The 12,596-nt window shown below is 35.0% G+C and overlaps 1 protein-coding gene and 1 long non-coding RNA gene across 2 annotated transcripts; one reads left to right on the top strand and one right to left on the bottom strand.

Annotated features, from left to right (window-relative positions):
• Positions 1–6,122: 6,122 nt before the first annotated feature.
• On the bottom strand, positions 6,123–7,947 carry LOC149651467 (U-scoloptoxin(01)-Er1a-like). Its single transcript, XM_089847107.1, has 3 exons — positions 7,627–7,947; positions 7,492–7,526; positions 6,123–6,603 (listed from the first exon to the last, which is right to left on the bottom strand). The coding sequence occupies exons 1-3, from the start codon at positions 7,667–7,669 to the stop codon at positions 6,319–6,321; spliced, it is 363 nt and encodes a 120-aa protein (XP_089703233.1). The 5' UTR covers positions 7,670–7,947; the 3' UTR covers positions 6,123–6,318.
• A 1,308-nt stretch (positions 7,948–9,255) lies between these two features.
• Positions 9,256–12,596, top strand: LOC149651466 (uncharacterized). The gene is made up of 3 exons (XR_016370889.1): positions 9,256–10,621; positions 11,036–11,111; positions 11,186–12,596. It is a non-coding gene; the product is annotated as an uncharacterized LOC149651466 (long non-coding RNA).

Here is a 12,596-nt window from a genome sequence, read left to right as displayed (position 1 = left end):
GGGGAAGCACATTGCTTTCGTGTAATAAATATTAAGTTTATAAACAAATTAGAATATATAGATAAATATTTTCAAGAATAAAAACTAGGTTTTATTACAGATTAGATAATGTTGTGATTGGGAATTATCATCAGAATTACGCCCCAAGTTTTTGCTACCTTCGTCTTGAACGGCATATCTTGATCAGTTCTTTTTCACCTATATAGTTTTCGTATCGTCTATGAAGTGTATTATGTGTTTCGTCATAAATAACCGTGAACAAAGCGTACTGTGTAAGAATTTCATATTTTGTGCCAATCCCCTAGCTCTCTCTCCCTCCCTTTCTAGGTGTAGGGATTTTTAGTTAATCAGTTTTCACGGCGTTGCCCGTGTAATTTGTGACCTATTGCGGTGACACGCGCGATGCCGGAGATATACTAACTGTAGCTAGGGTGTGAAAAGAAATTCGTTATTTTTCGATACCTAAAGTAACTAAATACTAGGGGCTAGCTTCCCATTGCCATTATAGAAATTATTACCAATTGATTATGACTTCTAAAAGGAAGTTTGATTCGAGGGACGAATCACTAATCATACCAAAAAAATCTAATTAAATACAGCAATAATTCATCCCGAGGGACTAATCACTCCCGGAATCTCTGAACACCGATTACGAATTTAGGTTTTCGTGTGCTAAAACTTTTGTACTGGATGTTGGTAACCAATATACCATAATATTATAATTAATACATATTTTAATCATCCCAAGTTATTTGCATATTGGTTTAATTACGTCTCATTTCGCCTAGTTTTGCAATAATGTTATTGCGCTATTGTCGGAATATCTTTTGAAGTATTGGTAGGGCGGAGAACGGAAACTGTATACGCATGGTACTTGAAAACACGGAAGCTCGCTTGTAATGTGTATAAATTTCAAAGATGCATGAGAACCGTGTCCAAGTATAAAATATGTTTTTGGTGGGAACGTCTACATGCGGCTATGGTATGGGCCCGGAAAGGCACCACCATCCCTATTGTACCATCGGAGTTCAATAAACTTGTCAAAAAATTGTTATAAATCCAAAAATTATACGGTCTTAACCCACCCCAGAAATATGTATTTGTGAGAGTGAAGGGGTTATACGCGTTTCGTCATAAATGCATTATTATGTTTATTACCGACTTCATGAGGGAAGTTTACGGAGTTCCATGACTTGTGGATTTCTATGAAATACCACGTTCTTTAAGAGTACAATTTAGTACTTGGGGTTAAAGAACTCTTTGGGATGGTACAGTAAAAGAAACACATCGGTACTTATCCTCGACTTGCAAAGCTACCTATACTTATTCATTATAGGGTTATGGTAAAACCAGGGATAGATTTAATTTTAGAAGTAGGAATAGAGAACGGTTAGTATTTACTTCAGTCCGACTCGTAGCCCAGTATAAAGCCCCTCCCTCCAACACGTAACGAAGAGTTTAAATTATCTTATTGGCTGACTTAAACTACGTTTTGATGACGTTGCTGACGGGGACGGCGAAAAATACGTAATTCCTTTTTACCTCTGTCGCTATGACCCGCCTCTTCTTTCATACCCCTCCGTCCCGTGAAAGGGGGTCCTAGACATTGACGCGCGCCCACATTACTCTGTTCTCCATTCCTACTTCTAAAATTAAATCTATCCCTGGTAAAACCTAAACCTCTCAATACATCCGTCATCAACGGGACAAAACCTCGACGAAAATACAGTAAAATAAACGTTTTAGTAATATACGACGATGCAACGGTATTATATATCTAATACAGATGTAAAACAATAGTGTTCCATTTATTTTTGATATATCCTCGATATTATATATTTATTTTAAAACAAAACAAAAGAAACGAAGGCCTGATTCCCAATCGGAACTACGCTCAGTTAATCACAACCATGGGATTGATATTCTATAGTTCCAACCCAATATAGTCCCAGCCGCCACTTACGCAATGAAAACTTATATCTAATTAATATGCGTACGTATTTCACTATGCAAAATAAAAATATATATATTTAATTCTATCATTGTTTCTATTTAGAACATCACTTTCCCGTTTGCCGTTCGATTCCGGTCTCAATTTTGATTATATATTTAAGCTTATCTAACATCTAATGGCGCTTCAAGTCAAGTCCCCGTTCGTTCGAAGGACTGTATATGCTAGGACATGCCGTTACTGTAAACAATCTCTTCGAAGATGGGTTACATTGGTGGTCCCTCCCTTGATGTATGGCGTGTTAGATGAACTGGAACTAGGCGCGCGACGCCCATGGCACTTAAGCGATAAATTAAAAATCTATCTTTTTAACGCGTGTCTAGAATGGGGAATAGACCTTAAAGAGATTTATAACACTCTTTGTTTTTAAGTACATTCCTATTATCACGAATTTTTGATCAAATTTAAGTCAAGGATGTTCACGAAGCACGTGGTTGTTGCCAATTAACGGTATATACTGATGTTCTCAAACAAGGAAAACATAGAAGCGACAAGGGGAATCTTTGTTTTTCCATCTAATTTTGGGTGAAAGGTTTTCTAGATGTGTGTCTAGACGTCTACCTGAATCATGGTGACGTCAATCAAGAGATAAGTATCATCGTGTTACCACAAACATTTCATGTGTCGCTTCTATCTTTTTCCAGCAGAATGTTTAGGAAAAACCTAGGACCCGAGAACATTGATAGATAGAATAGGGACTTGGCAAATCGGGCATAGCTCCACCCCTGTCGCCATTCTGGTGTTCCTTTTTTGCCTAGTAGAAACTATTTCAGACATTTTGGTATCTTTTCTAGCATAAGTAAAAGCTAGAGTGATGTTGCATGACGTAGTACTGCCAATTCCCTATTGGTTGGCGTTCAACCACAGTTTCCGGTTTCATCACATTACCGCCATATTGGCAAGCTTACGAGTCGACTAAGTGAAAAATGTATGAGATCATGGAAACCTAGTATAGTTATTACGTTCTCAAGTCTTATTTGGGTTCTAACAAAAATTTCGTGCCAACTCATAGACTTCCGTATGATAATTATTATATTTTAATATGTAGTAATAATCCTTAATTTAAGCCCTATTTGAAATCTATGACGCGATCTTGATTTTTGACCAGATAAGGTTAAGACATTTCAATAATGGATGCATTCATTATCAAACCTGGTTCCCGCGTATTTGGTTCTTTTTAGACCCCAGAAGCTAGGACCAACAAAGTTTCCAGCTATTCCATCTAAATACTAAAAGTGCAAACGATAATACTGTTTGAACGATACTGAATAGTTAAAAAAATTGGCCGAAAACTTGTACAGTTTGCACTTTAAATTAGTTACTTTTCAATTAGTCAAATACTTGTAGGTGCTAGACCTAATTTGAATATGAAAATTGATAAGATAGTATGATTTTTCCTCGATTTTTTTCTCTCGACATACTTGAAGAATCTAGCGTCTACCAGCAATAGACGGTTCCGTACGCGTATTTCGGTCAGTTTATTAGAGTTATCCAGAACTTGGCGAGAAACATAATCACGTAGAAAGTTTTATGGACCTTTAGGCAACAAAGACGCCATTTTGACGAGGCGCAACTAACCGATAAGAATAGCTTCTCTTAAATAATATACAGACTATAATTCGGGTTGTCATGGAGTACTGTATAACCCGGGTCAGGGAATTATCAAGTTAATTTTGGCTTTAAAGATGATGGCCGAAACTTAATTGCAATCAAGAATCAGGAAATCTATCTCAACCCTTTGACGCATGCAGTCACCGCCGCGAGAAATATTATCGTATACAGCCCTTACCTCAAGATAACGTTTCGCCACACAAGCACAACTCTTAAAGTACTTGTCGTCTCGTTAATCCCTGGACAGTGGTCATTCACATAAACTTATTCAGATGCTATATCTGCATGCAAAGGAAGAAGACGGGTCTCGGTATTTAGTATATCGGGATGAAACTTTTCTGGCAGCCCGAATATCGCGAAGCGTAAATGGAATATGATTCACATCCCATCGAAGTAGCTTAATGATATGCGACCGGTGCCGTGTTACAAATAGACGACCGGGAAAAACAACACGTACGCAATTCCCTCCTAAAATATTTCTAACACTACGGACTTCAATCATATTGAAATACATTTTTTCCGAGAGGTATACAACATGTTACCCTCGTCCGAAAATGGGGAAAACTTAAGAATTCCCAAGTATTATCCGTTAGTTACTTGTCGACCCGTTCATTGCAAATGAATTTAAGTATTTATTAAGCTAGTCTCTCTTTTTCTAAATCATCTAGAAAACTCATTTACACCAACTCATCGTTATAGTGGTGTTTTTAGCGTTGAATTACAAGTCTAATAAAGCGGATGAATTTACAGAATTCTAGATCCTCACATGATGTAAACGAAATGAACTTACCTCTTTTAGATATTCCTCCTTTAATGAATAAGTGCTTTTAATGAAAAGACTAGCTAGATATTGTCTTTAAATCTAGCTCGTAGTTGTTCATGCAATGGTGTACTTTTGGTGTATCCCGCCCTTATTGATGTCTTGTCGCGTGTCTTGGGTCCCTGGTTTGATTTTTAAGTACTGTTCCTAAACCGTCTTGGTTGGTCGATTGAAGAATTTCAAAATGTGTCGTTTACGAAGTCAGAAGTAAGCTACGCCCTTCTAGGTTTGCTTTCTTTATTTCTACTCCTGGCTAAGGTGCGAAACGATCTAGCCCTCTTATGGGAGGGGATTTTGATGTGTGTTTGTATGTACTGAACTGACGTAATGCTATTGCTACCGGGTTTCTAGTAGATTTTGATATGATTTAGTAAGTTCCACCGGAAGTTAGGTAGGTGAGAATGATTTGTTTTTGAACGGGTTTGTTTAAGAAGCCGCTTGGAGCTAGTTGTGATAAGCCAACTTGTCCTGCTGAGCGGCGTAAGGGCTCTTGTCTCTGATTGTAGCTTTGTTAATTAAAAGTTACTAATTATGTTTCGTAAGCTAAACCCTGGTAATTTTAAAAGTCATGGGCGAACTTTTCCTCAGTTAGAACACTAGCCATTCCAATTGAAACTCAATATTAATTGAAAGCGTACTAATGTTTGCGTTACACAGGGACAGACAGATTAAGTTGGATATTTTTTATAGTAAATTAGGTTGTACAAAGTATTATTTTATTGTAAAGATTAAGTATAGGTATATAAATGTTTTTCATTTGCGATTATAGAAATACATAGTTGTAGTATACATTCAATGAAGTGTTGCTAATTTCTATGCCGCTCTAAGAACACGAACTGTGTCTTACTTGTCGTTGGAACTAATTCGGCCAAACGGTGCCACCACGATTGAGGCGTAAATAAGGTAGATAAACGAAAACGTTAGCCCTAATTCATTACAGCTAAATATGATTTCAAAATTTCCTGGAATTATTACTAGTCTGCTCTAAATTCGATAGTCGTACACATAAAGTTGTAAACAAGGGGCAGTTCACATCCTTTTTTAACGACCCACCAACCAATCACAGGATATAATCACGATTAGATTGATTAAATCATGTTTAGATTAAGTAAATCATGCTTAGATTAAGTAATCGTGTTTAGGTAGATTCCGATTGAAATGGGTTATCCGTATTTGTATAAGTAAAAGTCCTGACTAACTGATATTCAACGCCCAATCCAAACCGTCTTACCTAGGAAAGATTACGGCCATCTTGGAAAATGGCCGCTAGAAATGTAAAAACCTTCCTTACGGACGTTCCAACCATTTTTTCTAACAATTATTATACTGGTGCACTACATAATATAGACAGGCTTAATGACTTTTGAATTTATTTGAATACAACGCCATTTTTTTAAATGGCTGCCACTAAATGAAAGACATGTTTACTTCCAACGTCGGGCTCCTTTGCACGCTTCTAGTACGAATATAAAGGGTTAAAGCTTGGAATAATCTCGTCAATAATTTCTTATTGGCAATGCAACCTTTTCTAAGTATTACAAGGCCACGTTAAGCCTAACTTTAAGATAAATAATGACTTTCTTAGGAAAAAAAATCACGAGATTTCTTTAGATCTGCATTTATGTATTTGGAAACAAAAGAGTTGTACCTCAGCTCTCGAAAAAACCGTCAACGAGAAAGTTGTCAAAGGCGAAAAATGTTTAAAAATATTTTTATTAACTAAATCTTTTGTACAGAGAAATCTATTTATTATCTATTTATAAAAACATGTTTGAAGAAACGTTTATGTCGTGAAAAGAGAGAGAGAGGGTTTTTATTATTAACAAAACTTGATTAAGTAATTCAAGTTGAAATGACGTGGTGGTGTACTGTTAATTTATGGTTTGTCAGCTGGTGCTGGCGCGTCAGTCTCGTAGGTTAAGTCGTTCAATGGAAAGTACTTGGGCGAATCCTCGCACTTGACTTTGTAACTCCAATCGCAAATGCGGAATCGTTGATTGAACATGGTTTTATTTGGGCAAACATGGGGAACTCGGCGTCCGTAAGCGTCGCACATATGAAAGAATTTACAATCGTGTTCCATATCGGCGTAAAATCCAATTGATCGATCATTGCAATCGAAGTTAAATTCGATATTATCGAATTCCTCCCATCTCTTGCTCTAAATTTAATTAAAGTTGAATCATTTCAGTGGAAATTATTGAAGGCCCATTATATTCCGAAACACGATTCCTTAGCGTGCTTTAATACAGCGTGCGAGGGGCTAATCACTCTCAAATTTCAAATAGTGATTGGCCCCTTGACAAGTGAACTCAATTGAGAAAAGTTTAAATGCTTATTTTTTTTAATTTCCTTCATATTTCTAAAATTGGTTTATTTATTTATTATTTTTTTTAGGTGATCTTTTTGATCCAAACCACTCTGTATTATTATCTAAAAACGCTAAGCTACAAGGTCTCTCTGCGAAAAACTAAAGTTTAATTAAACTTTTTCGTATGAATTGCTAACTGTTGTGATATCTCTCTAGGTCTTGTTACCGTGAAAAACTTAAGATTATCTTTATTAATAGTCACGTCTTAAACTCAACTGTCAGTCGGAAACGTTCCGGAGGGTAGAAAAAAAAAATAAAACCATCATAAATTAGGCTTAGCTAAATAACATTAAATATATCTGAGATAAATTTACTTTAATCGCTATACCATATCTAAAATTAGGTCTAAATTATATGACCATTACAGAGTTTAAGAAATTGAGTTGACAGAAAACGAGCGCGAAATATCTAGACGGAAGATCGTACATTTTTGGCGCGAAAAAAATCACGCGTTCTATTCAATTTTCAAATTAGGCTTAACACTTAAAAGTTCTGATGAAATATTTAATTACTTAACGAAATTAAATTTTAAAACGTCTAGGGCGCTAAAATTTCTTCGGTATAATTTTCTAAAACTCTTTCAGACTTCAAGGAACCGATTTAAAAATAACTTCTGTATTATATTTACACACGAATTTAAAAATGTTATAAAAAAATAAATAAATGAAATAAACTTACCCTGTGAAGAACATTTCCAACCACAACTGCCAAAACTGAAACATCAAAGAAAAAGGTATATCACAATCTCAAATCATTTCACGAAACTTCGTGAATTTCCAAAATAGATTGTACCAAAAAACAACTAAATCTTACCAGTGCAACAAATAGCCAATAATAACCCTTGCGTTGTCTTCATTGTTGATAGATATTAGTAATATATATTTAAATACAAATACGAAACTTCAAAAGCCCTTAGACAATCCTGCAGGTGTCCCGTTAAACCAATGAGGAAGGAACGTTGCAAGTTGAGCACCGTTTGGTTTGTTGTTCGAATGAAGACTCGCTGAAATCAGATAAAAAGTTTAACTTTCGATGGGTTTAATCATAAATGGGAATTCTGGTCCTTGGTATCACAATTTAGTCGTATCCCAGAATTAGGAAGAGAAGAAAGGAGGGGGGGGGGACAGAGATCGACCCCATTTTTCCGGCTCATCTTGACTTGATGCCGGTTTCAAATTTTTTTTATCTTTCGAAATAGTAAAATAACCAAGAGGATAAAAATCGAAATTAAAAGTTGTAGGAGAAATTACTCTCTCTCTAGTTTTCAACTTTGATGATGAATTTTTTGATAATCTCTTGTGGTGGACGGCGTGAAAATCTATGGCATTTCGTGCATGGCTACCGCCGTGACCCGGTCACTAGGTCATTTGAGGAATCTTAATAAGAATTATTGGCTTTATCTTTTAGGATGAGGAGAAAATTTAACTCATATTTCTGGTTTTGTTCCAGCTCCTATAGGAAATATTTAATATCGCATTTTATAACGAAAAACTGAGGAGGCCCCAACGATTTATTGCTGATGTTTCATTTGCTATATAGTAGTTTTTACAAAATTTATCAATGTTTCTAAACACTTTGGTGTGAAAATATATTGAGGAATTTTGCTTAAAATATTTAAAGGGATTGTAGTTTATGATGATGGTATCGGTGATTTCTAATTTATATCCGAAATTAAAGGGGTAGTAACACGTTAAACTGGGAAAAAATATAGAAGCGACAATGGGAATCTTCATATACCCGTCTCTACTGTAAGGATAAAGCTTCCCAACGTTAGCACCCGTGTACTTGAGGAAGCTCTTGGGCTTGGTGACGTCATAAATGGATATGGGATAGTAACACGTTAAATCGGGAAAAAATGTAGAAGCTACAATGGGAATCTTCATCTACCCTTAACTATTGTAAGGATAGAACTTCGCAATGTTGGCGCCCGTGTACTTGAAGAAGCTCTTGGGCCAGGTGACGTCATACATGCCCCTCCCACATTTATAAGTATCATCATTGCGATACTGTAAAGATTCCCTGTGTCGCTTGTATTTATCCCAGTGGTTAAACTAAACAAAACCTTTCTTATGACGCTGTTATGATTTAGACGATATGTACTAACTTTTAAGATAGTTCTAACCAATAACCAAGTGATACTGTGATATGTGATTTAAAATTAATTAAATTGTAACTATCTTATGATTACAAAGACTTACTGTAAAGAGACAAGTTTCTACATATAATGTTTACTATGATGACATAAACCCCACAGAAGTTGTATTGTAATATTGTTTTTAAAAAAATTAGTCAAAAGCTCTTATAGAACCTTGCGTACACACAATTTTTCTTAGGTCAAATTTAGGTTAGGTTAGTTTAGTTTTAAGCCGGGCCTCACGAACCATACCCAGTGTAATTGCGTAATATTTTCTGTAATGTTTAATCCTAGTTTAAAGGTTACAGGGTCAAATGAAGGTTTGCGAAGTTAAGTTTGCGGCCAAAACTTCTCACGATTATAATTTTACAAAGACATTGTTTGTCTCGGAATCTAGTTATACAATTGGAATTTACTTTGTAGAGATGATCGTTTAGAAAAACGAGGGGTTAGTCACTCGGTCTTCACGCTGGATCTTTAAAAACTGTACCCTTCATGGTGCTAAACTGATGACACGTAATCACACAGGAAATCTAAGTGATTAGCCCTTTTAAAAAATGTTAAATACATAAAGAAAATGATGAGGAATTGTTTTAATGTTTTTCTTAATCATTTTATGGTTTTTTGAAAGAACCAGTTTTATTATTTCAAACAATAGTTGGGCTGATATTTAAGTGGTCTTAGTTATTTAGTAATGTCAAAACGCGGTGGGTAATATTATAGCCAAGGCCTAATTGATATTCGCTTTTTGTCTTTCAAGTCAAAATGTTTATAAGGATCCCGTTAGGCTTGTTTAACCACATTCATTATCCATTATCCAGTTTTTCGAACGAAATTTCACCTTAATTTGACGACCAGATATTAGACTCATCCGGATTTCCGAATTTGTAATTGTTTCAAATTTCCAGATTTTCTTGGTGTTGGCTTAGAAAGTGATTTTGATATATCAAGATTTGTGACCTTAATCTGACCTTTTATGGGCCATCCTGGGTCAGGCCATAATTCGGGATTTATGAATGCAAAGGGGCGATTAGTAAACTCTGACGATTGGGGGCCTAAAATTAGTCTTAAATATTATTAAAGCTGCAAAGGCCTAATTTCAGATTTAGTAACCAAAACTTTCAAAGCTGCTAAGCCTAATTCATGGACCATGTCACTATTTATATTTTGTAGAACAATCATTAGCTAGACACAGAGATTTTTGTGGTCTTTAATGTTTTTCTCTGTTGAAAGTTCAATATTTTTTAAGTTAGAAGAACTCGAAAGGTAATTTCGAAGAATCAGTTTGACGTTTCGTATAAATGATTCGGACTTTTGAGTTCCGAACTAACGGGTTATCATCCACTGATTAATGTGGACTTTTCTAGGGCGGCCATTAAACCTAAATATTTAAAATATATTTTCTACGTCAATATTAAAATAGTAGTTCAGGGAAGTTTATGTCTAAAAAACACTCAACACTAGCGTCTAAATATTACCAGTCTTCTCGCTATGATCCCCTAAGTTCAAAAGCCAAGTTCAAACGCATTTTTCAAGAACCCTTTCGCGATAATTTATCTGCCATTTTCATAGTTAGAACTTTAACATGTGAAGGAAAGTTTCAAGATAGAATTTTTATTTATTTTTATTAGAAAAACGTATAAAGTAATGAATATTTCAAATTGAAGTTACCATGTATGGATGCATGCTCGTATTTGCTTTAATATTGTCAAGAAGCGATATCTAGTTTACTAGGGAGAAGGTATAAGAAGCCTAAGCATTCGCGCGCCATAGTCCCAGTCCCTCTTTCAAAATACAAGGGGGGGCGTAAAAGGAGGCCGGGCTATTTCGCCTCTCCTCAGTCGGAAAATACGTAATTTTCGTCATACGTGTCGTGCTGACGTGAGTTTTCAAGAACCAATGAGATGCTGGTTTTAATTTAGAGGCGGAGATTATCTCCGGACCTACGTTTGGACTGGAGATAATGATAGAAATGTGGCGAATTTATACCTTCACCCTAATAAACTAGGTATCGCTTCTTGATATTGTAGATGAAAAATGGTTCCAATTTGAAATATTAATTATTTTAAACTCTCTTTCGATATAAAGGACAAAAGAAAAATTCTAATCTGATCCTTCCTTCAAACATTTTGATTGAAGTTTAGGATTGAAGCTGAAATACGATGTAAGTATTTACTGATCTTATTTGGAAAATATGCGTTTAGTCAAATTTAACAAGATACGTGAACAATTTCCCAGATTATGTCTAGAAAGCCTTGAACTTATCCAAGTCAAACTCCTCTTGAATTTTATTACAAGTTTCCGTGCTCATTTTTGTAAAAATGTTCAAAATAAGAAAAGGGTTTTTTGGTCAAGGCGCTCGATTCGAAACTTCCCTATAATCAAAAGTTTTGAAAACTAACTGAGAATGGTTACATTGTATTCTTCGTAATTATATACCTGGTGTCAAAATGTTAGGTTTAAAAATAGGCCTTAGTTTATGGAGTTTTTCCGTCTTATGTAGCAATATTTCGTAGTTAAAAATTGATTAAAAGGGGTATTTGTCTTCAAGTATAATGAGTTTCATATAAACTGTGTGTTTATGTGCAATATTAAAGGGGTATGATCAATTAACTAAGTGTTGTCATAAGTTTATAAGATATGTTCCTTCCATAAGTATTACACTTCCTATATTTCGTAATGCTAAAGACTTACAGGTCGAGCTAGTTCGAGAACAACAAGCGAGAATTCACTACACTTGGTTAATTTTAGTCTGTCCTAAGCCTTAGACAGCGCCTCACCAGGTGTCGCTTTACGAGAATTTATGACCTACCTACGTCACTTCATGACAAGCTCCAGTTTGTAACCAATGACAAACTTATGGAACATATCTTATGAACTTATGGTATTGGGTCACATTGAAGCGGACGACTTTATGCTATTGGTCAATTATGTAAGAAATTCGTCATGTGGTATTAGTTGTTCAATAGAATTGTATTCCCAAACGTCATCCGTATAAAGCGGAATAACTTATTTTGATAAAAATTATAATAATATAATAACGGCTTTTATTGGAACGTCTATTCAAAATTTAATTTAAAAGTTTAAAAATCCATTAATTTTAATTTGAAAGGAAACTGTTAACGTTATTTTAAATGTTCTTTCGTGTAAAAAGGAAAGAAAAATAATTCTAGGGTCAACCTTCCCTTTAATTGACTGAGCATTAAGTTTTTGACCTTTTTCAAGTAGCAATTTTTATAGTGGTGGTCCTCGATCGCCTTAAGTTTATTTTTAGAACCTCGTTAGTGTAGAAATTAAATTTTTGGAAATGGGTAAAGGATGTTACGTTTCCGGGTTACCATATAAAAAGGTTTAAATGAGGAACGCCCTTGATGGGGTCAACCCGCTAACGGTGGTAGTTCAAACCTTTTCAATTTTCGATGTAACGAAAACTGTACGGCAATAGTTATAGAAAGAAAGAATACGGATACTTTTTTATTTTATTCTAAAATTGTAAATTGTAGAAATTGTGCTTTACGAGAAAGTAACTTTTATACCGAAACTGGTTATAAAAATATAAATTTCTTTTTCTTAGACAAATATCTTGTTCAATCACCTATTTTTGGGTTTTTTGGATCTAAATGAAGTTTATAAGTTGAAGTAAATAATG

This window comes from Phalangium opilio, unplaced genomic scaffold, assembly GCF_054372755.1.
Source record: "Phalangium opilio isolate 3A_F unplaced genomic scaffold, DU_Popi_V2 ptg000082l_1, whole genome shotgun sequence".
In the NCBI taxonomy this organism is placed as follows: Eukaryota; Metazoa; Arthropoda; class Arachnida; order Opiliones; family Phalangiidae; genus Phalangium; species Phalangium opilio.
The sequence above is the reverse complement of the archived record's forward strand: the minus strand, read 5'-3'. Positions and strand labels throughout refer to the sequence as shown.

Bases quoted from the DNA above. Each gene is read 5' to 3' on its own strand.
- LOC149651467 (XM_089847107.1), bottom strand. From the start codon at position 7,669: ATGAAGACAACGCAAGGGTTATTATTGGCTATTTGTTGCACTG. The intron at 7,527-7,626 runs GTAAGATTTAGT...TTGATGTTTCAG, and splicing joins ATTGGCTATTTGTTGCACTG to TTTTGGCAGTTGTGGTTGGA. The intron at 6,604-7,491 runs GTAAGTTTATTT...AATTAAATTTAG, and splicing joins TTGGAAATGTTCTTCACAGG to AGCAAGAGATGGGAGGAATT.